The 25319-nt window shown below is 58.3% G+C and overlaps 1 protein-coding gene and 1 non-coding gene across 2 annotated transcripts; both read right to left on the bottom strand.

Annotated features, from left to right (window-relative positions):
- Positions 1-6: 6 nt before the first annotated feature.
- On the bottom strand, positions 7-1566 carry LOC140908089 (uridine-cytidine kinase-like 1). The gene is made up of 2 exons (XM_073335066.1): positions 1449-1566; positions 7-613 (listed from the first exon to the last, which is right to left on the bottom strand). Exons 1-2 carry the CDS (start codon positions 1493-1495, stop codon positions 337-339), a joined length of 324 nt encoding a protein of 107 aa, XP_073191167.1. The 5' UTR covers positions 1496-1566; the 3' UTR covers positions 7-336.
- A 2728-nt stretch (positions 1567-4294) lies between these two features.
- LOC140909822 (U2 spliceosomal RNA) lies at positions 4295-4482 on the bottom strand. The gene has a single exon (XR_012158361.1). It is a non-coding gene; the product is annotated as a U2 spliceosomal RNA (small nuclear RNA).
- Between the last annotated feature and the right edge of the window lie 20837 nt (positions 4483-25319).

The following is a 25319-nucleotide window of genomic DNA, read 5'->3' as shown; positions in this document are numbered from 1 at the left end:
AGTTACTCGCGCTTCAGCCCCCCCTCTGCATTACAGCAACGCGACACACCTGGGCAGGGGGCCCGCGGGGACTCCAGCTCGCTCAGCCTCTGCAGCACGGCTCCTGCCAGCACGGCCCACCTGCCCGCCGCCCCCTAGGCTGGCTGCCCACAGGCATCAGGTCAGGTTCAAGGTCTCGGCCTACGCTGAACTTTTGCCAGCGAACGGCGAGTTTGAGCCACGCTTCGACGCCAGCCCGAGCCCGACGCACCTACAGCGCAAGGGCAGGGGCGCGACAGGGGCAGCCCGGGCTGCCCGTGGGGCCAGGGGTTGGGTTGGGGAGCCCAGCGGCGCTTGTCAGCGGGGGCAGGCCCTGCCCGGCCAGTCCAGCGCCTGGCACAGCTGCAGCCGGGCAGCCAGCTTGGGGGTCTCACCGATGACGAAGGCTTCCTTGAAGGGCGTGCCCGTCTCGGTGTACCAGGGCGGCCGCCCCGCCGTGTAAATGGTCCGTTTGCTGGTCCGCAGCAGCGGGGGCTCCGTCTTCGACTGGCTCATGGTCCGTTTCCGCGGGGACAGCGCGGGCGTCAGCGGCAGGCGGCTCAGCAGCGTGTCCAGGGAGTCCTCCCCGCTGCCGCTGTGGGGCACGACGCCTCAGAGCCCGGCGCGGCGCGCCCCACGGAGCCCGCCCCCCGGGCCCCCCCCCCGGTCCGGGCGCGGCGCGCCCCACAGAGCCCGCCCCCCCGGACCCCCCCATGGCCGGGCGCGGCGCGCCCCACAGAGCCCGCCCCCCCGGACTCCCCCATGGCCGGGCGCGGCGCGCCCCACAGAGCCCGCCCCCCGGGCCCCCCCCCCGGTCCGGGCGCGGCGCGCCCCACAGAGCCCGCCCCCCCGGACCCCCCCATGGCCGGGCGCGGCGCGCCCCACAGAGCCCGACCCCCCGGACTCCCCCATGGCCGGGCGCGGCGCGCCCCACAGAGCCCGCCCCCCGGGCCCCCCCCCCGGTCCGGGCGCGGCGCGCCCCACAGAGCCCGCCCCCCGGGCCCCCCCCCACGGCCGGGCGCGGCGCGCCCCACAGAGCCCGCCCCCCCGGGCCCCCCCCGGTCCGGGCGCGGCGCGCCCCACAGAGCCCGCCCCCCCGGGGCCCCCCCATGGCCTGGCGCGGCGCGCCCCACAGAGCCCGCCCCCCCGGGCCCCCGCATGGCCTGGCGCGGCGCGCCCCACAGAGCCCGCCCCCCGGTCCGGGCGCGGCGCGCCCCACAGAGCCCGCCCCCCCGGACCCCCCCATGGCCTGGCGCGGCGCGCCCCACAGAGCCCGCCCCCCCGGGCCCCCCCACGGCCGGGCGCGGCGCGCCCCACAGAGCCCGCCCCCCCGGACCCCCCATGGCCTGGCGCGGCGCGCCCCACAGAGCCCGAGCCCCCCTTGCACCATCCGACCCCCGCAGCGCGCTCGGACCCGGCCCCGCCCGCACCTGTCCCGCCGCGACCCCGGCCGCTCCTCCGCGCCCGCCGCCGCCATCTTGCCGGTGGCCGCAGGGGCTGCTGGGAGCTGCGGTGCCCAGGGCCCTGTCTCGTGGCTCTGTCCGGCGCGGCGGCGGGAACTACAGCTCCCGGCAGCCCCCGCGTGCGGGCCGCGGGCCTCGGCCCCGCCCACCGCCTGCCCCAAGCCCCGCCCGCCGCATGGCCCCGCCCACCGCCTGCCCCGTGAACGGCCCCCCACCTACCCCATGGCCCCTGTGCACCACCCCTGGCCTGCCCCAAGACCCCGCCCACGGCCCCGCCCACTGCCTGCCCCAAGACCCCGCCCACGGCCCCGCCCACTGCCTGCCCCAAGACCCCGCCCACCGCGTGGCCCCGCCCACTGCCTGCCCCAAGGCCCCGCCCACTGCCTGCCCCCAAGGCCCCGCCCACCGCGTGGCCCCGCCCACTGCCTGCCCAACCCTGGGAGGCTCTCTGGTGCGCGCTGCGAGAAGGGCCCGGCCTGGGGCTGTGGGGGGCAGCTGGCAGCAGTCGGGGTCGGTGACGGGGGGATGGCGGGAAGGCCAAGGGGGGCTCCATTGTGAGCTGAGACTGTGGGGGGAGCGGGTGGCGGCTGGGGCAAGCAACTGATACTTTGGCGGGGGTGGCGGGAATGTGGATCTGGACCAAGAACTGAAACAGAAACAGCGTTTCCCGCGGAGACTCGTCTGTTCTATGGCATCCTGTTAAGTCCTAATATTTCCTCCTCTGCGGGAGTTCCTGAGACCTGTGCCAGTGGGGGGCTGCGGCCGGACTTCCCCTGAATGCTGTAAGCAAGGACAGGGCTGGGGGGCTGGGGGAGGTGCTTGCTGGTCTCCTGCCCTGGTGCCTTGATTCTTTGCTGCCCTTTGCAGGGTTTCTGCCGAGGGGCCCGGGCGTGGAGCTGCACCATCGCCAGACTGAGGGGAGCCCCAGGACTGCTCTGCCTGCGAGCCTGGCCAGTGGTCCTTGCCCTCTGGCTGCCCAGCAGCTCCATGGGCCGCCCCTGCCCATGTGCCCACCCGCCAGGGCACGCTGCACAGGGCCGGTGGAACGTCCAGGGCTCCCCACAGCGGCCTGGACTGACCTGCTGTAGCCCAGGCTCCTGGGCCCCGCCTCCTATGGGTCCTGCTCCCGAGGGCTCTGCCGGCCCCAGAACTGGGTTCCTCGCTCGGGCAGCTTTTACGGGCTGCGAGCAGTGGGGAGCTGAGGAGCATCTGCAGCCCCGGCGCCCCAAGCACCAGCAGCAGGAGAAGGATGAGCGAGTGCCAAGGCTGCCGGTAACAGCATCCCCCTGCACTGCCTGGCTCTGCCTCTGACCTGGCCAGGGGGTGGGACCTCCGGGGGAGAGGAGGAGACAGGGCTGGCACTTGCTGGGGGAGGAGCAGGGGGCGGGGTCACAGACAGGAGCAGGGCCTTGTGGGAGGTGCACACCTCCAATTTGCTGTCTGGCCCACCTCAACCCCCCAACCAGGAAGAGCCTGGCACCGCCCCGGTCTCTCACCATCACAGGGAATCCCATAATACGATCCCACTCATAAATGGCTCAAGCTCTGTTTTACTCTAATGTAGTGACTGTCCCAACTGCTCCACTCTTTGGAACAAATTGTGCGCACCCCCCGCAACTGGCCTCAGTAGGACACCCCTACATCTCCTACTCCTGGGAGAATTCTGTGCCAAAAAATGTAAAATTCTGCAACGAAAAATGTTAAATTCTGCGCCTTCATACCTTAACAGATCTTGTGGTCATTGGGCGGTTTGGAGAGGTCTGTCGTGCCAGCTGTCTTCGCAGAGCTGGGGCAACACACAGGGAGAACACAAACATACAGCCGAACATCTAACCACAGGCTTCAGTCGTACCAGCAGACCCGTTAGATGGTTCTAGTGGCTCTGGGAGAGCAGTATGGAGAGGTTCGGCTGGGCAGGCATCTAGTGAGGTGTTGAAGTCCCACTGGGTGGTTTCCATGGAGATGCTGGTCTCCCTGGTTGAGGTATCTTCCAGCACAGCAGGACAACGACCAAAGTCAAGATCCTGGGCAGTGGAGGAGGTGGGAGAAATTCTCCTTGGAGCGTCCTTCTCCTGAGCAGCAGGCGAGATGATGTTTGTCATGGCTGTGATGTCCCAGAAGGCCGTCCTCGAGGTGCAGGATCTCCCTGCAGCAGCATCTCCATGGGTTTTCTTCAAAGAAGTGCTGTTTGTCCCAGCGACGCTGCTCATCTGTGACCTCCTAGAAGCGCTGAGGGTCTTCTTAGCGGCTGTTCCCCGATGGGCGTTCCACGGAGCAGCCGCGGTCCGAGAAGTAGTTGAAGGTGTCTGTGGAAGCAGTATGAAGATCTTCTTTTGAAGCAGGAGCAGTACAGTTCATTGTCAAAGCTGCAGTCTTCCTCAGAATAGCAGGTCGAGTCTTCCAGTAGCTGCAGTTTCTGCTGCAGTAATAAACTGAGAACAGATTTTAAAATGTTTTTAAAGTTAATGTTAAAATTATATAATACACAGGCTATATACGTGTGACCTTCAGAGTGATAAAAGAATAAGTATCATCCCCGTGACAGACCCTCAGTCCAGCATACATTCCTCATGCTGCTGAAAACATTCACAGCACAAAGCGGATCCCAGCTTTTTAAACAATCCATCAGGAACACACAGCAGCTCACATCTGTATACTCACACAGAATTACAACAGAAGCTTATAACAATATTTCATCATAAATAAACCAGAACCATAAAGATTTCAGAACAAAACGGTAATATCAAATCAATCCTGTCAGACAAACAGAGCTAAATCAATTCTGGTTTTTTAACCAGTTTATTCTCCCCAAGGGGAGGTGCACCATTCCCAGAAGCACTGCAATATCAGGTGAATGCGTGGAGTGGACAGACCAAGTTCCTCTTCCATCTCCCTGCTCCAAAAGTCCATTTAATACGGAGTTCTCAGCTAGCAAAGGTGTCAGATATTAAACTGATCACAACAGATTGGAAAATTTTATTAAAGCTAATGTTAAAATTATATAATACACAGGTTAAGGGAAGAGCATCTGTACATCTGGGGGTAGTGCTTAGATTATCCACAAATACAAAGTTTGTTTTTAAAAGTCATATGATACATATAGTGCATAATCAGCAATAACCCAAATGTAGGTGAATAGATTTAACGATTCAGTTTAGATATCAGGAGCCGAATACTCGGGTACATCACTCATGAGTAGTTGTACAGAGAGTTGGTTGTGGAAAGCAATTAGAGGCATGAGTGGAGATTGTCCCTCAGTAATTGAGAATTAGGTAGGTTTGTCCATTTAGAAAATACAATCCATGAGGGAAGTCTTTCCGTTACTTTCCTGACTGCGCTTCTCATCGGCCTCCAGCTCATCCCTTCTGATATTGCCGATGTTGGGTGATGTGTTCTAGGTAGATGTCCCTCGACCACCTGATGGTGTCCAACACCATGAGTTGCTGCATCAGCCGAGCGTAGAGCTGACCGATTCCGCATTCTCTCAGCACTCTTTCATTACCAGGGTCCCATGCACCCATGGCTCCGACAATCAGTGCGTGTGTCTGGACCTGGTAACCACTAGCTCCCAGGGTGTCGGCCAGAGGGGCGTATTTCTCCACCTTTCGAGCTTGGGCGTCGTGGAAGGCGGGGTCCTGTTCTCGACGGCACTGTGACATCCACCATGGTGATCGTCTTCTGGTCCTCCTTGGTGATGACGATGTCCGGTCATGGCTGTCCGTTCCGGGGATGGCAGAGTTCATGGCCACCTTCCCCACGGGTGGCAGGATGGCTCTGACTTAGTCGATCTTGGATGGTGTTGTGTCGCAGCTGCCAGGCTCTGGAATGGTGCTTGTAGCTACAAAGGACGTGGGGTAGTGTCTTGTTGGCATAGCCGCACTTCCTGCATCGCTTGTCCTGATTCCCGTTTTGATATTGCACTCCATGTGTTTTATGGAAATATGCTAATGAGTGTAAATACGATGTAACTGGGACATGCTTCATGCAAAAGGTCTCTTGTAACGTATCATTACAAAGCTTATAACCTACTGAATGTGTTCATCCTGTTTGTATGAATGCACCATTCTTGTATCTGAAACTAACTATGTGAAGTATAACTCTGAAGTCCTTTTGTAAGTATGCAAAGTGTGGGCCATTAATGATGGCTTGGAATCTTGATGGCTCCCATTACCCAGGACAATTGGTTGTAAATGCTCTGTTTACTTGTAAGCCTTCCTGTGTTCCTGTGAGTCAGGCCAGGAAGAATGGAGGCTTGGGGTCTCACAGGATATGTGACCATATCACCTGGTACTGGAATCCATCTTAAACCTGGTGCTTTTCCATTTAAAAGGAGGGGTGGGGACCCAGAGAGACAAAAGATTCCCCCCCCCCCTTGTGCCAAAGCTATAAAAGGGGGTGGAACAGAACAAAGGGGCTGCCAGTCATGAGAAATCCCCTAACTGCCACCTGAGCTGGAACTAACCAGGACCGTACCAGGGGAAAGGATTGGGCCCAAACTAGGAAGGAGTCTAGTCTGTGAAAGAAGTTTATTGGAACATCTCTGAGGGTGAGATTTACCTGTATTCAGTTTCTTAATGTATTAGGCTTAGACTTGTGTGTTTTGTTTTCTTTTACTTGGTAACTTACTTTGTTCTGTCTGTTATTACTTGAAACCACTTACATTCTACTTTTATACTTATTACAATCACTTTTGTTTAATAACAAACCCAGAGCAAGTGATTAATACCTTGGGGAGCAAACAGCTGTGCATATCTCTCTATCAGTGTTATAGAGGGTGAACAATTTATGAGTTTACCCTGTATAAGCTCTATACAGAGTAAAACTGATTTATTTGGGGTTTGGATCCCATTGGGAACTGGGTGTCTGGGTGCTGGAGATAGGTGACCTGCTGAGTGGTTTTCAGTTAAAGCCTGCAGCTTTGGGGGCGTAGTTCAGACCTGGGTCTGTGTTGCAGCAGGCTAGTGTGTCTGGCTCAACAAGGCAGGGTTCTGGAGTCCCAAGCCATCAGGGAAAACTGGCTAAGAGATAATTCCAGCACATCAGATGACAGTCCCAAAGGGGTCTCTGTGACTAAACACATCACACCTATGGCAGACGGCTCCATTCAGCGGGACGCAATTGAGCTGGGCCCTGTGGATGAACCTCCAATCAGCAAATCGGGTGAAGCTTCCCCCGGGGAGGAAGTGGTTGCTGGCATCCCACTTGCATGTTACCTTGAACGTCTTGCCCTGGTCTGGCTACTGCACCTGATCTCAGGCAGAGAGGCCGAGAAGTGATACTTCTACACTGCAACACTACGCAGCCCTATCGCCCCCACAGCTTTCCACATCACCAGGAGGAGACCGCAGACACCATTAACAAGACTTGCAGAACCATTTCACTGAGTGAAAGTCACCGCCCCGCAATGACTCCCAGGCCAGAATCCACAGCAAGGTCCCTGTGCACAGAATCTGGATCAGAGACAGAAAATACTCTCCACCCAGTTAGTTTGGTGCCTCTCGCTGGTCTCCCTGGTTGCCCAGACATGGCTAATGTGCGTAACTCCATCCACTTCCCTGTGATGTGCTCTGTCCCCGGGAGCTCTCACAGCAACACAGGGAGCAGACAGGTGTGCAAGGGGCACAGCAGCCCAGGCTAGTGTCTGCTCACACACATCTAGCTCTGGCACACAGCAGACACGTCCCATGTCTCTGAGCACCAGGCCAGGCCCTGGCTCTCCTGTGTCTAACCAGGGCATGTCTGCCCTGTCCTGAGCTAGTTCGCAGCTGTCAGGAAAGCAAGAGTGGGGAGATTACCCCCAGGGGAATTCTGCACCACTGCACACATGCATAATTAATGAGCCATGCATATTTTTAATTTTTTGCGCAGAAAAAAGCTTCTGCCAGAAAGTTGATGCAGTTCTGGGTTTTGCCTACCAGAGGGTGCTGTGGTGATAGAACAGAGCATTAGCTCCCAGCCAGCTAAGGAAGAGAGAGAGCCTGCCTTCTTCACAGAGCCTGTCAGGTCAGGTCAGGAGACAGGGGCTATGGGGATACAGACAACTTAGGGTGATGGGGGGTCAGAAAGGGGCTCATAAAGGCTAGTGGGGGAGGACAGACTGCAGCAGGGGCTGAATGGGAGTGGAGGCACAGTGCCACAGGGGGGTGGGAGATGCAGGGTCACATGGGGATGGTGGAGGGGGTGCAGGGCCACATGGGGATGGGGGGAGTGGGTGTCTGAGTGGGGGTGGAGGGTCACATGGGGACAGGAGCAGGTGTGTCTGACTGAACGGGAGAGACTAGGAGTCTGCCAGGGTCTGCATGGGGGAATACCTCCCCCCCAAAAAAACCTGTTCCATACTTTTCTCACCCACACCCAACATCCCTCCAGGTTCACTCCCAGGCTCCTTCCCAGCAATTTACTTCCCTCTCCTTTAGCTCCTCCGTTACCCTGACCTGCCCCCGCCCCGTGCCTTTGCACTGCTTCTGAGGGGTGCAGGAAATACGGTTCTGTGTTATAGTTTAAATGAATTATTAATCAGAGTTCTGTATTAATATGCCAGATAAGGAATCTATTTGTCAAAAAGCATTTCCTGGCATCTTTTTTGTTGTCAGCACTGTTACAGACACTTCCTGACACGTATTTTGAAATAAATGACCAAAAATAATTGAAACTGGAGTGATTATATTGTGTTATTTTAACAAATAAAATATGCAGAATTTGAAAATATTGTGTGCAGAATTTTTAAATTTTTGTTGCAGATCCCAGGGTCCTGGGCCACGCTCCTGTCTGTGACCCCACCCCCTGCTCCTCCTCCAGCAAGTGCTAGCCCCACCTTCTCCTCTCCCCCGCCCTGAGGCCCTGTCCCCTGGCCAGCTCAGAGGCAGAGCCAGGGAGTGAAGGGGGCTGCTGTTCTGGCTGGTGCCATGGTGCAGGCAGCCGCAGCACTCCCGTCTTCTCCTCCTGCTGCTGGTGCCTGGGGCCCCAGGGCTGCAGATGCTCCTCAGCTCCCCACTTCCCTTCAACTGCTTGCAGCCCGTAAGAGCTGCCTGGGCGAGGAAGCCGGTTCTGGGGCCGGCAGAGCTCTCGGGAGCAGCACCCATAGGGGCGGGGCCCAGGAGCCCGGGCTAGAGCAGGTCAGTCCAGGCCGCTGTGGGGAGCCCTGGACATTCCACCAGCCCTGTGCAGCGTGCCCTGGCGGGTGGGCACATGGGCAGGGGCTGCTCATACAGGTGCTGCCCATAGGCACTGACTAAAAATTAGCGGGTGCTTAGCACCCACCAGCAGCCAGCAACCTCCCATGCCCCAGCGCCCCTCCCCGACCAGCAGCCCCACTGATCAACGCTGGCTCTGAGTGAGTTGGCGGGGATGCAGTAGCTGGAGTATCTGGGGAGTGGGAAGCTGGAGTCGGAGCAGGTGGAGTATCTGCATTCGAAGCAGGGATGGGATGGCGACCTAAGTTCCCTCTAAGCTGAGTGGCCGTGTGGCTGTGCAGCTGCCTATTACGCCCCATGCAGGGGCTCAGGGATGCAGTGGGAGAGGCACCTCTCCCTCCGCGGTCCCAGCACAGATCCGCCGGAGCTGCCAGGGAGGGGACCCCCTCCCTCGGCCCAGCCCAGTCCGGTTGGAGCTTCCCCGGCCAGGCAGAGGCGCCTCTCCCCCAGCCCCGAGCTGCTGCGGTGAGAGGGAGCTCGCAGGAATCCTCTCTCTCCCCACCACAGCCCGGGGCAGCCTGCACCCCAAACCTCTCATCCCTGGCCCCACCCCAGAGCCTGCACCCCCAGCCAGAGCCCTCAGCTCCCCCGCACCCCAACCCGCTGCCCCAGCCCTGAGCCCCCTTCCACACCCCAAACCCCTCATCCCCTACCCCAGCCCACACCCCCTCCCACAGCCCAGAGCCTGCACCCCCAGCCAGAGCCCTCACCCCCCCGCACCCTCTGACCCAGCCCTGGGCTGCCTCCCACATCCCAAACCCCTCGGTCTCACCCCCGCCACACATCGCCTCCATATTGGTGCAGAGAACAAAATTCATTCAGCACATGGATGTAAAAAATTAGTCTGGTAGAGTTGGCCTCTTCCGGTGCGAGATGTCCTTTGCAGGTGACTTGATACAACTTACATTTCTTCTGCATCTTGAAAGGCAGGTTGCAGAGGGCACACCGGAAGGCAATCCACTTGCTATGGATTCTCTTGAGGTGTCTGCTGAGACCGCCAATGTGCTGGAATCCTCGGACCGGATGGCAGAGGGGGCAGAGGAGTGTGTCCGTGGGGAGGGGACACTGGAGATTGATGCAATCCTTCTCCCTTTCTTCTCCCTCCATTGGATGACAATATGTAATAGAGATGTTTTAATCAAACCAACATGTACAAGGTGATGGGTGATAATCTAGCCATGGAGCCACTCATTTGAGCGATCTCCAGCGGTCTAGGTGGTTTCAATCTATACGAAAACAGTGTGAATATCCTGGCCTACGCAGACAATCTGGTCCTGATCACAGACAACCCCTAGAGTCTCCAAGAAAATCTGGACATCACCAGCCAGGCTGCCAACTGGATGGGACTCTGCTTCAATGCTAGGAAGTGCGCTTCCCTGCATATTGATGGCAGTAGGAGGGATTCGGTCCAGGAGACGACTTTTCAGGTCCAGAGTGAAACCATGATCTTCCTCCAGGATGGGCAAGCGTACCAACATCTCGGCACGCTGACAGGTTTCTGCATCCAGCAGACACCTGAGGATACCATTGCGGCGATCCTACGAGATGTGGCCAGGATCGACTCCTCCCTACTGGCACCATGGCAGAAGATCAATGCCTTGAACACCTGCCTGATCCCCTGTACTCATTTTTCCTGAGGGGATCTGCTGTGGCAAAGGTACCTCTGAACAAAGCAGACAACACCACCGGCAGCTGGTGAAGAAGTGGATGTTTCTTCCTCAGAGGGCCAGCAATGAACTGGTGTACATCTCGCACCAGCAGGATGGTGCCAACATCCCTTGAATGGGTGACCTGTGCGACATTGCCGGGATCACTCACGCCTTACACCTTCTGATGTGCCCAGACGTCACGGTGAGGAACATCGTGGAGAGTGCTCTGCAGGATGCTGTCAAGAAGCGAATTGCCAGGACCCTCCTCCAACCAAGATGTCGCCACCTACCTGAGCAGCTTGCTGAAAGGTGAATTTGGAAGAGACGGGGGAGACTTTGCTTCACTCTGGACTCGTGCCCGCAATGCTACGCAACGACTGGAGAAGCCTGTCAGCTGCCACTGGATGTGGTGCAAGGAACGCCAGGAGCTGGGAGTCCTGGTGCCACAGGAGAAGAACATGGAGCCCACAATCCTCCGTCCGAGAGCTAGAACCACGCGGGAGAGGACCCTGAAAGAAGCCATCCTCTGCCAATATGTGGAAAACCAGAAGCTGGACCAGGGCAAGGCCTCTGAGTGCAAGTGGGACGCCAGCAACCACTTTCTCCCCGGGGGCAGCTTCACCCAATTTGCTGACTGGAGGTTCATCTACAGGGCCTGGCTCAACTGTGTCCTGCCGAATGGAACCATCTGCCATGGGAATCGGGACAAGCGATGCAGGAAGTGCGGCTATGCCAACAAGACGCTACCTCACGTCCTGTGTAGCTGGAAGTGCCACTCCAGAGCCTGGCAGCTGCGACACAACGCCATCCAAGACCACCCGGCCAGAGCCATCCTGCCACCCGTGGGGAAGGTGGCTGTGAACTCCACCATGCCCAGAACCGACAGCCAACTGCGACCAGACAGCATCATTACCATGGAGGACCAGAAGATCATCATGGTGGATGTCACGGTGCTGTTCAAGAACAGGACCCGGCCTTCCACGACGCCCGAGCTCGAAAGCTGGAGAAATACGCCCCTCTGGCCAACAACCTGAGAGCTACAGGGTTACCAGGTCCAGACACACGCACTGATCATTGAAGCCCTGGGTGCATGGGACCCTGGTAACGAGCGAGTGCTGAGAGAATGCGGAATTGGTTAGCTCTACGCTCGGCAATTCATGGTGTCGGACACCATCAGGTGGTTGAGGGACATCTACCTAGAACACATCACCAGACAGGGCCATCCTTAGGCATACACAGCATACGCAGCTGCGTAGGGCACCATGAAATTTGGGGCACCAAATTGCCCCAAATTTCATGGTGCCCTAGGCAGCTGCATGCTGCCTACGCGGCAGCACCAGCCCCGGCAACTGTAGAACTGATCAATTAAATTGTTTTTAATTGTTCACTTTATTAATATAACTTAATAAGTAAAGTTTTATGAATGAAACAACAACATTCATTCATAAAACCGGTTACCCCAATAACTGGCTAATTGAGTTTCACTTTCAATCCAATTGCTGCTTAAATCACTGAAACTTGCACTGCTCCAACATGACATCAGCCACTCGATCAGGGGCTCGTTCACCTGCACATCCACCAACATGATAGACGCCATCATGGGCCAGCAATGGCCCTCTGCCATGTACATTGGACAGGGACGGCCCTGTCACTGGACATCGGGAATACCAGGAAGGATGAGCTGGAGGCTGATGTGAAGCGCAGTCAGGAAAGTAACGGAAAGACTTCCCTTGTGGATTGTATTTTCTAAATGGACAAACCTACCTCTCAATTACTGAGGGACAGTCTCCACTCATGCCTCTAATTGCTTTCCACAACCAACTCTCTGTACAACTATTCATGAGTGATGTACCCGAGTATACGGCTCCTAATATTTAAACTGTATCGTTAAATCTATTCACCTACATTTGGGTTATTGCTGATTATGCACTATATGTATCATATGACTTTTAAAAACAAACTTTGTATCTGTGGATAATCTAAGCACTACCCCCAGATGTACAGATGCTCTTCCCTTAACCTGTGTATTATATAATTTTAACATTAGCTTTAATAAAATTTTCCAATCTGTTCTGATCAGTTTAATCAGTCAGCCTCACCTCAGTCCCTAGAAAAATCATGGAGCAAGTCCTCAAGGAATCAATTCTGAAGCACTTAGAGGAGAGGAAAGTGATCAGGAACAGTCAGCATGAATTCACCAAGGGCAAGTCATGCCTGACTAATCTAATTGCCTTATATGATGAGATAACTGGCTCTGTGGATGAGGGGAAAGCGGTGGACATGTTGTTACTTGACTTTAGCAAAGCTTTTGACACAGTCTCCCACAGTATTCTTGCCAGCAAGTTAAAGAAATATGGGCTGATGAATGGACAATAAGGTGGATAGAAAGTTGGCTAGATTGTCGGGCTCAACGGGTAGTGATTGTCACGGAGTGTGGGGGAGTCCAGGCCCTGCACCCCTCTTCCTGGGATTCACTGAGGCTCTCAGCCAGCCAGTAAAACAGAAGGTTTATTGGACAACAGGAACACCGTCCAAAACAGAGCTTGTGGCTACACCCAGGACCCCTCAGTCAAGTCCTTCTGGGGGAGCAGGGAGCTTAGACCCCAGCCCTGGGGTTCCCTGTGTTCCTCCACCCAGCCCCAAACTGAAACTAAACCCCCCCAGCAGGCTCTCTCCTGCAGCCTGTCTTCACATTCCTGGGCAGAGGTGTTACCTCCCCCGCCCCTTCCTGGCTCAGGTGACAGGCTCTCAGGTCTCCCATCCCCAGGGCACATTCCCAGGTCAACACTCCCCTCTCCCTGCTGCGTCACATCCTCACATCTCTCCCCCCTTCGAGACTGAACTGAGCGGGGTCACTGTGACCAGTGACCAGGGGAAATTCAGGGCCCCCTCTCCGGGACAGCGCATCCGCTATCAGGTTGGCATTTCCCTTCACGTGGACCACGTCCATGTCGTAATCCTGCAGGAGCAGGCTCCATCTCAGGAGTTTGGCGTTGGCTCCTTTCATCTGGTGCAGCCAGGTCAGGGGAGAGTGGTCGGTGTACACGGTGAAGTGTCGCCCGAAGAGATAGGGCTCTAGTTTCTTGAGGGCCCACACCATGGCCAGGCACTCCTTCTCGATGGCAGCGTAGTGTTGCTCCCGGGGTAGCAACTTCTTGCTCAGGTACACGATGGGGTGTCTCTCCCCCTTTTCATCCTCCTGCATTAACACTGCCCCCAGTCCTGTGTCTGAGGCGTCGGTGAACACCACAAAGGGCTTGTCAAAGTCTGGGTTTGCCAGAACTGGGCCACTGACCAGAGCCTCCTTCAGCGCCCGGAAAGCCTCCTGGCACTGCTCGGTCCAGACCACCTTGTCTGGCTTCCCCTTCTTGCATAGCTCAGTGATGGGGGTGGCTATGGCGCTAAAGTGGGGCACAAATCTTCGGTAGTATCCTGCCATCCCAATAAAGGCTTGGACCTGCTTTTTGGTGTGGGGAGCGGGCCAGTCTCTGATCCCAGTCTCCACCTTGGCTGGTTCCGGCTTTAGGCGGCCGCTCCCCACCCGATGGCCCAGGTAGGATACTTCCGCCATCCCCACCTTGCACTTCTCCACTTTTACAGTCAGCCCAGCCCCCTGGAGTCGGTCCAGCACTTGTCTAACCTGGGACACATGGTCCTCCCAGGTCTGGCTAAAGACACAGATGTCATCAATATACGCCACGGCAAAACTCTCCATCCCCCTCAGTAGCTGGTCCACTAGGCGCTGGAAAGTGGCCTGCGCTCCCTTGAGGCCGAAAGGCAGGGTCAGGAACTCATAGAGCCCCAGAGGGGTGATAAAGGCTGATTTCAGCCGGGCATCTGCATCCAGCGGCACTTGCCAGTAGCCCTTTTTAAGGTCCATGGTGGTGGTAAGGTACCGAGCTCCTCCCAGCTTGTCTAGGAGCTCGTCCGGCCTGGGCATGGGGTAGGCATCAGATACAGTGATGGCATTGAGCTTCCGATAGTCCACACAGAACTGGACCGACCCGTCCTTTTTGGGGACCAGCACCACCGGCGAGGCCCAAGGGCTGGTAGATGGCTGGATCACCCCCAAAGCCAGCATGTCCTGGACCTGAGCAGTTTTCTCTGTGACTCGGAAGGGGGAGCATCTTATCGGCGGGTGTGACCCTGTCTGCACCCGGTGGACAGTCAGATTAGTGCGTCCAGGCTGGTTGGAAAACAGCTGGCGGTACGGATGCAGCACCCCCCTGACCTCAGCTTGCTGGGCAGGGGTTAGCTGATCCGAGAGGGGAATTGTTTCCAGGGGGGAACCAGCTCTGGTCCCAGGGAATAGATCTACTAAAGGGTCATCTCCCTGCTCTTCCCACTGTCCACACACGGCCAACACCACATTCCCCCTGGCATAATATGGCTTCATCATATTCACATGGTACACCCGGCGGTGGTGCGCCCGGTTCGACAGCTCCACCACATAGTTTACCTCCTTGAGCTGCTTGACGACCTTGAAAGGGCCCTCCCAGGTGGCCTGTAGTTTGTTCTTTCTCACGGGGATGAAAACCATCACCTGATTCCCGGTGGCGTAGGCCCGGGCCCGCGCCGTGCGGTCATACCAGACCTTCTGCTTCCTCTGGGCTCTGGCCAGATTCTCCCTGGCCAGGCCCATGAGTTCGGCCAGTCTCTCTCGGAAGATCAGGACATACTCCACCACTGACTCTCCGTCGGGAGTGGCCTTCCCCTCCCACTCGTCTCTCATCAGGTCCAGGGGGCCCCTCACCCTCCTGCCATATAACAGTTCGAAAGGCGAAAATCCGGTAGACTCCTGGGGCACCTCCCTGTACGCGAACAGCAGGTGAGGTAAGTACTTGTCCCAATCCTGTGGGTGCTGGTTCATAAAGGTTTTCAGCATCATCTTTAGCATCCCGTTAAACCTCTCCACCAGCCCATTGGACTGGGGGTGATACGCTGAGGCCCAGTCGTGCCGGACCCCACATTTCTCCCACAAGCACCGGAGCAGGGCCGACATGAAGTTGGAGCCTTGGTCTGTCAAGACTTCCTTGGGGAACCCCACTCGGCTGAAAATGGTCAGGAGCGCATCGGCCACGGTGTCTGCTTCAATGGAAGCTAAGGGCACTGCCTCGGGGTAGCGGGTGGCAAAATCTACCACCACCAGAATGTATTTCTTCCCCGACCGGGTCGTCCTGCTGAGAGGCCCCACGATGTCCATGGCCACCTTCTGGAAAGGCTCCTCTATGATGGGCAAAGGCCTCAAAGCCGCTTTCCCCTTGTCCCGGGCCTTCCCCACCCTCTGACAGGGGTCACAGGATCGGCAATACTGCCGGACCGTGGTAAAGACCCCGGGCCAGTAAAAGTTCTGTAGCAACCTCTGCCGGGTGCGCCGGATTCCCTGGTGCCCTGCGAGGGGGATGTCATGGGCCAGGTACAGGAGCCTGCGGCGATACTTCTGGGGGACCACCAGCTGCCTCCTGATCCCACAGGACTCTACTTCCCTTGTGGGAGCCCATTCTCGGTACAGGAACCCCTTCTCCCACAGGAACCTCTCCTGGCAGCCTCTCCTCATGGTCCGTCCCACACTGAGGTCGGCCATGTCCCTGAGCTTCCGCAAGGAGGGATCTTTCCTCAACTCGGCCTGGAACTCAGCGGCTGGGGAAGGGATGGGGCCCGGTTCCCCCTCACTGACCAGGTCTGAGGCCTCCGCCTCTCTGAGCCTTGTTCCTGGGCACTCCCTCCCCACCAGGGTAGGGTCCTGCGCCTCCGGTGTGGTAACCTCCCCAAGGTCAGGGTGCAGTGCCCCTCGCCGGCTCTGGCTACGGGTCACAACCAGGGCGGTCTGGGGCTTGCTTGGCCAGTCCTCTAGGTCTCCCCCCATCAAAACCTCAGTGGGCAAATGGTGCTGTATCCCCACATCTTTGGGGCCCACCTTGGCCCCCCATTTCAGTTGTACGCTTGCCACGGGCACCTTAAATGGGGTCCCGCCCACCCCCGTCAGGGTCAGGTAGGTGTTGGGCATCACCCGATCTGGGACCACCACCTCGGGCTGGGCCAGCGTCACCTCCGCGCCCGTATCCCAGTATCCATTGACCTTCCTCCCATCCACCTCCAGGGGAACAAGGCACTCTCTCCGGAGGGACAGCCCCGCGCCCACCCTGTAAACCGAGCACCCTGAGCCCAGAGCCTCCAGCCCTCTGGCGAAGCTGGCCAGGGGTACTCTTCCCTCCTGCGCAGGTGGTAAACTGGTAGCCCCCCTTTCCTGGGCCGTCTGCCCCTCGTCCAGCTGAGTCCCTACCCAGTTAACCCTGGGTAGGTTGGGTCTGCTCAGTTTGTCCCTGAGCCTGGGGCACTGGGTCCGTACGTGGCCTCTCTGGCCACAGTGGTAGCAGCTCAGGTCACGTTGGTCCCCTCGAGTGGGTCGGAGGGGCCCGACGCCAGGCGTTCCCCTTTGGAGGGGGTTCTCCCTATTTCCCTGCTGGGAGGCCTCCTGGTGACTCTCTCTCTGCATCGGGGGGGGCCTGTTCTTTTGGGACTCCTCCCGGCTACCCCCTGACCGACTGTTCACAAACTCGTCGGCCAGCTGCCCTGCGTGCTGGGGGTTCTCGAGCTTTTTGTCCACCAGCCACAGCCTCAGGTCGGAAGGGCACTGTTCGTACAGTTGCTCCAGTACGATTAGGTCCAGCAGGTCCTCTTTAGCTCGGGCCCCAGCTGTCCACTTGCGGGCATACCCCTGCATCCGGTTGACCAGTTGTAGGTAGGTGACCTCAGGCGTTTTACGCTGACTCTGGAACCTTCTCCGGTACATCTCGGGGGTCAGCCCAAACTCACGGAGCAGGGCCTGTTTGAACAGTTCATAGTCCCCTGCCTCCACCCCGTCATTCGGCTGTACACCTCCACGGCTTTGGGGTCCAGTAAGGGGGTGAGGAACTGGAGCCTGTCTGCAGGGTCAACCCTGTGCATCTCGCAGGCATTCTCAAAGGCCGTCAGGAAGCTATCTATGTCCTCCCCCTCCTTATGCTGGGCCAGGAAGCACTTATCAAAGCTCCTTGCCGTCTTGGGTCCCCTGTCACTCACCACAGCCGGGGCCCCACTGCTCTTCAGCCTGCCCAGCTCCAGTTCATGCTGTCTTTGTTTCTCCTTCTCCTGACGCTCCCTCTCCTTCTCCTGACATTCATGCTGACACTGCTTTCCATGATCCTCCAGCTCCCTCATTTTCATCTCTGTCACGGAGTGTGGGGGAGTCCAGGCCCTGCACCCCTCTTCCTGGGATCCACTGAGACTCTCAGCCAGCCAGTAAAACAGAAGGTTTATTGGACAACAGGAACACAGTCCAAAACAGAGCTTGTGGGTACAACCAGGACCCCTCAATCACGTCCTTCTGGGGGAGCAGTGAGCTTAGACCCCAGCCCTGGGGTTCCCTGTGTTCCTCTCCCCAGCCCCAAACTGAAACTAAACCCACCCAGCAGGTTCCCTGCTGCAGCCTCTGTTCACATTCCTGGGCAGAGGTGTTACCTCCCCCTCCCCCTCCTGGCTCAGGGGACAGGCTCTCAGGTCTCCCATCCCCAGGGCACATTCCCAGGTCAACACTCCCCCCTCCCTGCTGAGTCACATCGTCACATCTCTCCCCCCTTCGAGACTGAACTGAGCGGGGTCACGCTGACCAGTGACCTGGGGAAGTTCGGGGCCCCCTCTCCGGGACAGCGCATCCGCTATCAGGTTGGCACTTCCCTTCACGTGGACCACGTCCATGTCGTAATCCTGCAGGAGCAGGCTCCATCTCAGGAGCTTGGCGTTGGCTCCTTTCATCTGGTGCAGCCAGGTCAGGGGAGAGTGGTCGGTGTAGACGGTGAAGTGTCGCCCGAAGAGATAGGGCTCTAGTTTCTTGAGGGCCCACACCATGGCCAGGCACTCCTTCTCGATGGCCGCGTAGTGTTGCTCCCGGGGTAGCAACTTCTTGCTCAGGTACACGATGGGGTGTCTCTCCCCCTTTTCATCCTCCTGCATTAACACCGCCCCCAGTCCCGTGTCTGAGGCGTCGGTGAACACCACAAAGGGCTTGTCAAAGTCTGGGTTTGCCAGAACTGGGCCACTGACCAGAGCCTTCTTCAGCGCCCGGAAAGCCACCTGGCACTGCTCGGTCCAGACCACCTTGTCTGGCTTCCCCTTCTTGCATAGCTCCGTGATGGGGGTGGCGATGGCGCTAAAGTGGGGCACAAATCTTCGGTAGTATCCTGCCATCCCAATAAAGGCTTGGACCTGCTTTTTGGTGTGGGGAGCGGGCCAGTCTCTGATCACCTCCACCTTGGCTGGTTCCGGCTTTAGGCGGCCGCTCCCCACCCGATGGCCCAGGTAAGATACTTCCGCCATCCCCACCTTGCACTTCTCCGCTTTTACAGTCAGCCCAGCCCCCTGGAGTCGGTCCAGCACTTGTCTAACCTGGGACACGTGGTCCTCCAAGGTCTGGCTAAAGACACAGATGTCATCAATATACGCCACGGCAAAACTCTCCATCCCCCTCAGGAGCTGGTCCACCAGGCGCTGGAAGGTGGCCGGTGCTCCCTTGAGGCCGAAAGGCAGGGTCAGGAACTCATAGAGCCCCAGAGGGGTGATAAAGGCCGATTTCAGTCGGGCATCTGCATCCAGCGGCACTTGCCAGTAGCCCTTTGTAAGGTCCATGGTGGTAAGGTACCGAGCTCCTCCCAGCTTGTCTAGGAGCTCGTCCGGCCTGGGCATGGGGTAGGCATCAGATACAGTGATGGCATTGAGCTTCCGATAGTCCACACAGAACCGGACCGACCCGTCCTTTTTGGGGACCAGCACCACTGGCGAGGCCCAAGGGCTGGCCGATGGCTGGATCACCCCCAAAGCCAGCATGTCCCGGACCTCTCTTTCCAGGTCCTGAGCAGTTTTCCCTGTGACTCGGAAGGGGGAGCATCTTATCGGCGGGTGCGACCCTGTCTGCACCCGGTGGACAGTCAGATTAGTGTGTCCAGGCTGGTTGGAAAACAGCTGTCGGTACGGATGCAGCACCTCCCTGACCTCAGCTTGCTGGGCAGGGGTTAGCTGATCCGAGAGGGGAATTGTTTCCAGGGGGGAACCAGCTCTGGTCCCAGGGAATAGATCCACTAAAGGGTCATCTCCCTGCTCTTCCCACTGTCCACACACAGCCAACACCACATTCCCCCTGGCATAATATGGCTTCATCATATTCACATGGTACACCCGGCGGTGGTGCGCCCGGTTTGACAGCTCCACCACATAGTTTACCTCATTGAGCTGCTTGACGACCTTGAAAGGGCCCTCCCAGGCGGCCTGTAGTTTGTTCTTTCTCACAGGGATGAGAACCATCACCGGATCCCCAGTGGTGTAGGCGCGGGCCCGCGCCGTGCGGTCATACCAGACCTTCTGCTTCCTCTGGGCTCTGGCCAGATTCTCCCTGGCCAGGCCCATGAGTTCAGCCAGTCTCTCTCGGAAGATCAGGACATACTCCACCACTGACTCTCCATCGGGAGTGGCCTTCCCCTCCCACTCGTCTCTCATCAGGTCCAGGGGGCCCCTCACCCTCCTGCCATATAACAGTTGGAAAGGCGAAAATCCGGTAGACTCCTGGGGCACCTCCCTGTACGCGAACAGCAGGTGAGGTAAGTACTTGTCCCAATCCTGTGGGTGCTGGTTCATAAAGGTTTTCAGCATCATCTTTAGCATCCCGTTAAACCTCTCCACCAGCCCATTGGACTGGGGGTGATACGCTGAGGCCCAGTCGTGCCGGACCCCACATTTCTCCCACAAGCACCGGAGCAGGGCCGACATGAAGTTGGAGCCTTGGTCTGTCAAGACTTCCTTGGGGAACCCCACTCGGCTGAAAATGGTCAGGAGCGCATCGGCCACGGTGTCTGCTTCAATGGAAGCTAAGGGCACTGCCTCGGGGTAGCGGGTGGCGAAATCTACCCCCACCAGAATGTATTTCTTCCCCGACCGGGTCGTCCTGCTGAGAGGCCCCACGATGTCCATGGCCACCTTCTGGAAAGGCTCCTCTATGATGGGCAAAGGTCTCAAAGCCGCTTTCCCCTTGTCCCGGGCCTTCCCCACCCTCTGACAGGGGTCACAGGATCGGCAATACTGCCGGACCGTGGTAAAGACCCCGGGCCAGTAAAAGTTCTGTAGCAACCTCTGCCGGGTGCGCCGGATTCCCTGGTGCCCTGCGAGGGGGATGTCATGGGCCAGGTACAGGAGCTTGCAGAGATACTTCTGGGGGACCCCCAGCTGCCTCCTGATCCCACAGGACTCTACTTCCCTTGTGGGAGCCCATTCTCGGTACAGGAACCCCTTCTCCCACAGGAACCTCTCCTGGCAGCCTCTCCTCATGGTGCGTCCCACACTGAGGTCGGCCAGGTCCCTGAGCTTCCGCAAGGAGGGATCTTTCCTCAACTCGGCCTGGAACTCAGCGGCTGGGGCAGGGACGGGGCCCGGTTCCCTCTCGCTGGCCAGGTCTGAGGCCTCTGCCTCTCTGAGCCGTGCCCCTCGGCCCTCCCTCCCCACCAGGGTAGGGTCCTGCGCCTCCGGTGTGATACCCTCCCCGAGGTCAGGGCGCAGTGCCCCTCGCCGGCTCTGGCTACGCGTCACAACCAGGGCGGCCTGGGGCTTGCTTGGCCAGTCCTCTAGGTCTCCCCCCATCAAAACTTCAGTGGGCACATGGTGGTGTACCCCCACATCCTTGGGGCCCTCCTTGGCCCCCCATTTCAGGTGTACCCTTGCCACGGGCACCTTAAATGGGGTCCCGCCCACCCCTGTCAGGGTCAGATAGGTGTTGGGCACCACCCGATCTGGGGCCACCACCTCGGGCCGGGCCAGCGTCACCTCCGCGCCCGTATCCCAGTATCCATTGACCTTCCTCCCATCCACCTCCAGGGGAACAAGGCACTCTCTCCGGAGGGACAGCCCCGCGCCCACCCTGTAAACCGAGCACCCTGAGTCCAGAGCCTCCAGCCCTCTGGTGGAGCTGGCCTGGGGTACTCTTCCCTCCGGGGCAGGTGGTAAACTGGTAGGCCCCCTTTCCTGGGTCGTCTGCCCCTCGTCCAGCTGGGTCCCTACCCAGTTAACCCTGGGTAGGTTGGGTCTGCTCAGTTTGTCCCTGAGCCCGGGGCACTGGGACCGTACGTGGCCTTTCTGGCCACAGTGATAGCAGCTCAGGTCACGTTGGTCCCCTCGAGCAGGTCGGAGGGGCCCGACGCCAGGCGTTCCCCTCTGGAGGGGGTTCTCCCCATTTCCCCACTGGGAGGCCCCCTGGTGACTCTCTCTCTGCATCGGGGGGGGCCTGTTCTTTTGGGGCTCCTCCCGGCTACCCCCTGACCGACTGTTCACAAACTCGTCGGCCAGCTGCCCTGCGTGCTGGGGGTTCTCGAGCTTTTTGTCCACCAGCCACAGCCTCAGGTCGGAAGGGCACTGATCATACAGTTGCTCCAGTACGATTAGGTCAAGCAGGTCCTCTTTAGCTCGGGCCCCAGCTGTCCACTTGCGGGCATACCCCTGCATCCGGTTGACCAGTTGTAGGTAGGTGACCTCAGGCGTTTTACGCTGACTCCGGAACCTTCTCCGGTACATCTCGGGGGTCAGCCCAAACTCACGGAGCAGGGCCTGTTTGAACAGTTCATAGTCCCCTGCCTCCGCCCCTGTCATTCGGCTGTACACCTCCACGGCTTTGGGGTCCAGTAAGGGGGTGAGAAACTGGAGCCTGTCTGCAGGGTCAACCCTGTGCAGCTTGCAGGCATTCTCAAAGGCCGTCAGGAAGCTATCTATGTCCTCCCCCTCCTTCCGCTGGGCCAGGAAGCACTTATCAAAGCTCCTTGCAGTCTTGGGTTCCCCCTCACTCACCGCAGCCGGGGCCCCACTGCTCCTCAGCCTGGCCAGCTCCAGTTCATGCTGCCTTTGTTTCTCCTTCTCCTGACGCTCCCTCTCCTTCTCCTCCTGCTCATGTTGACGTTGTTTCTCCTTCTCCCCCTGCTCATGTTGACGTTGTTTCTCCTCATGTTGACGTTGTTTCTCCTCATGTTGACGTTGTTTTTCATGATCCTCCAGCTCCCTCATTTTCATCTCCCTCTCCCATTCCAGCCGCCTCCTCTCCAGGGATGGGGAGCTCCGCCGGGAGGATCCCCTGCTGGGTGCCGGGGTCAGGGTGCCCTCGGTATTCGCTGGGCTTCCCCCAACCCCTCCCCCGGACATAGGTAGGAAGGGTCTCGGGATGTCCTCAGCAGCAGTCTGACCCCTCCCAGCCCGGTCAGGCCCCAAGGCCCATGCTGCGTCCCCCGGGCAGCTTCCCTCAGGGACAGGGATCGGGTCATCCAAGCGATCCCTCTCCTCCAGCTGGGCAATCAACTGTTCCTTGGTGGACCTCCCGATGCGCAGCCCCCTCTGCCTGCACAGCTCCACCAGGTTGCTCTTCAGGCGTTTAGCGTACATCTCCCTGCTGGCCACTCGCAGGCCGGGCAACTTCCCACGGTTTCCAGGAAAAGCCCCTCGTGTGCCAGTCCTTCTTGAGGTCACCGACTCTTTGCCAGGGTCGAGCTGCAGACTCCTCCGCCCCTGGGACCGCTCGCTGCAATCCCCCAGGGGACCCTGTTACTGCAAAAGTCTTTCTCTCTGGTCACACATTCCCAGGGGTTAACCGCCCCCCGAAACCGTCTCTCTCTGAATCTTCAGCACGCCTGGTCCCCGTCAATTCCCCTTCGTTTTACTGCTCCCCAGTCACTTACTGCAGGAAGCGCCGTTCACGGGGTGCAGTAGATCCCACCGCTGCCACCAGTTGTCACGGAGTGTGGGGGAGTCCAGGCCCTGCACCCCTCTTCCTGGGATCCACTGAGACTCTCAGCCAGCCAGTAAAACAGAAGGTTTATTGGACAACAGGAACACCGTCCAAAACAGAGCTTGTGGGTACAACCAGGACCCCTCAATCACGTCCTTCTGGGGGAGCAGTGAGCTTAGACCCCAGCCCTGGGGTTCCCTGTGTTCCTCTCCCCAGCCCCAAACTGAAACTAAACCCACCCAGCAGGCTCTCTCCTGCAGCCTCTGTTCACATTCCTGGGCAGAGGTGTTACCTCCCCCTCCCCCTCCTGGCTCAGGGGACAGGCTCTCAGGTCTCCCATCCCCAGGGCACATTCCCAGGTCAACACTCCCCCCCTCCCTGCTGAGTCACATCGTCACAATCTCCCTCTCCCATTCCAGCCGCATCCGCTCCAGGGATGGGGAGCTCTGCTGGGAGGATCCCCTGCTGGGTGCCGGGGTCAGGGTGTCCTCAGTATTCACTGGGTTTCCCCCAACTCCTTCCCCAGGCATAGGTAGGAAGGGTCTCGGGATGTCCTGGGCAGCAGTCTGACCCCTCCGAGCCCGGTCAGGTCCCAGGGCCCACGCTGCGTCCACTGGGAGGCTTCCCTCAGGGACAGGGATCGGGTCATCCAAGCGATCCCTCTCCTCCAGCTGGGCAATCAGCTGTTCCTTGGTGGACCTCCCAGTGCGCAGCCCCCTCTGCCTGCACAGCTCCACCAGGTCGCTCTTAAGGCGTTTAGCGTACATCTCCCTGCTGGCCACTCGCAGGCCGGGCAGCTTTCCACGGTTTCCAGGAAGAACCCCTCGTGTGCCAGTCCTTCTTGAGGTCACCACCTCTTTGCCAGGGTCGAGCTGCAGACTCCTCCGCCCCTGGGACCGCTCGCTGCAATCCCCCGGGGGACCCTGTTACTGCAAAAGTCCTTCTCTCTGGTCACACACTCCCAGGGGTTAACTGCCCCCTGGAACCGTCTCTCTCTGAATCTTCAGCACGCCTGGTCCCCGTCACTCCCCCTTTGTTTTACTGTTCCCCAGTCACTTACTGCAGGAAGCGCCGTTCACGGGGTGCAGTAGATCCCACCGCTGCCACCAGTTGTCACAGAGTGTGGGGGAGTCTAGGCCCTGCACCCCTCTTCCTGGGATTCACTGAGGCTCTCAGCCAGCCAATAAAACAGAAGTTTTATTGGACAACAGGAACACCGTCCAAAACAAAGTTTGTGGGGTACACCCAGGACCCCTCAGTCAAGTCCTTCTGGGGGAGCAGGGAGCTTAGACCCCAGCCCTGGGGTTCCCAGTAATTTGTTCCTCCACCCAGCACCAAACTGAAACTAAACCCCCCCAGCAGGCTCCCTCCTGCAGCCTGTCTTCACATTCCTGGGCAGAGGTGTTACCTTCCCCTCCCCCTCCTGGCTCAGGTGACAGGCTCTCAGATCTCCCCTCCCCAGGGCACATTCCCAGGTCTACACTCCCCGCTCCCTGCTGTGTCACATTGTCACAGTGATCAATGGCTCCAAGTCTAGTTGGCAGCCAGTATCAAGTGGAGTGCCCCAGGAGTCGGTCCTGGGGCTGGTTTTGTTCAATATCTTCATAAATGATCTGGAGGATGGGGTGGATTGCACTCTCAGCAAGTTTGCACAGGACACTAAACTGGGAGGAGAGGTAGATACGCTGGAGGGTAGGGATAGGATACAGAGGGACCTAGACAAATTAGAGGATTGGGCCAAAAGAAATCTGATGAGGTTCAATAAGGATAAGTGCAGGGTCCTGCACTTAGGATGGAAGAATCCAATGCACCGCTACAGACTAGGGACCGAATGGCTAGGCAGCAGTTCTGCGGAAAAGGACCTAGGGGTGACAGTGCACGAGAAGCTGGATATGAGTCAACAGTGTGCCCTTGTTGCCAAGAAGGCCAATGGTCTAGAACACATGAGTTATGAGGAGAGGCTGAGGGAACTGGGATTGTTTAGTCTGCGGAAGAGAAGAATGAGGGGGAATTTGATAGCTGCTTTCAACTACCTGAGAGGTGGTTCCAGAGAGGATGGTTCTAGACTGTTCTCAGTGGTAGAAGAGGACAGGACAATGAGTAATGGTCTCAAGTTGCAGTGGGGGAGGTTTAGGTTGGATATTAGGAAAAACTTTTTCACTAGGAGGGTGGTGAAACACTGGAATGCGTTACCTAGGGAGGTGGTAGA

The sequence above is a fragment of the Lepidochelys kempii genome, chromosome 3 (assembly GCF_965140265.1).
Source record: "Lepidochelys kempii isolate rLepKem1 chromosome 3, rLepKem1.hap2, whole genome shotgun sequence".
Taxonomy (NCBI): Eukaryota; Metazoa; Chordata; order Testudines; family Cheloniidae; genus Lepidochelys; species Lepidochelys kempii.
Note: the sequence above shows the minus strand (reverse complement) of the source record. Positions and strands in the feature narration are given on the sequence as shown.

Coding starts and splice junctions, on each gene's coding strand:
- LOC140908089 (XM_073335066.1), bottom strand. CDS start 1,495: ATGGCGGCGGCGGGCGCGGAGGAGCGGCCGGGGTCGCGGCGGGACAG. Junction 614..1,448: donor CCGGGGTCGCGGCGGGACAG/GTGCGGGCGGGG, acceptor CGTGCCCCACAG/CGGCAGCGGGGAGGACTCCC.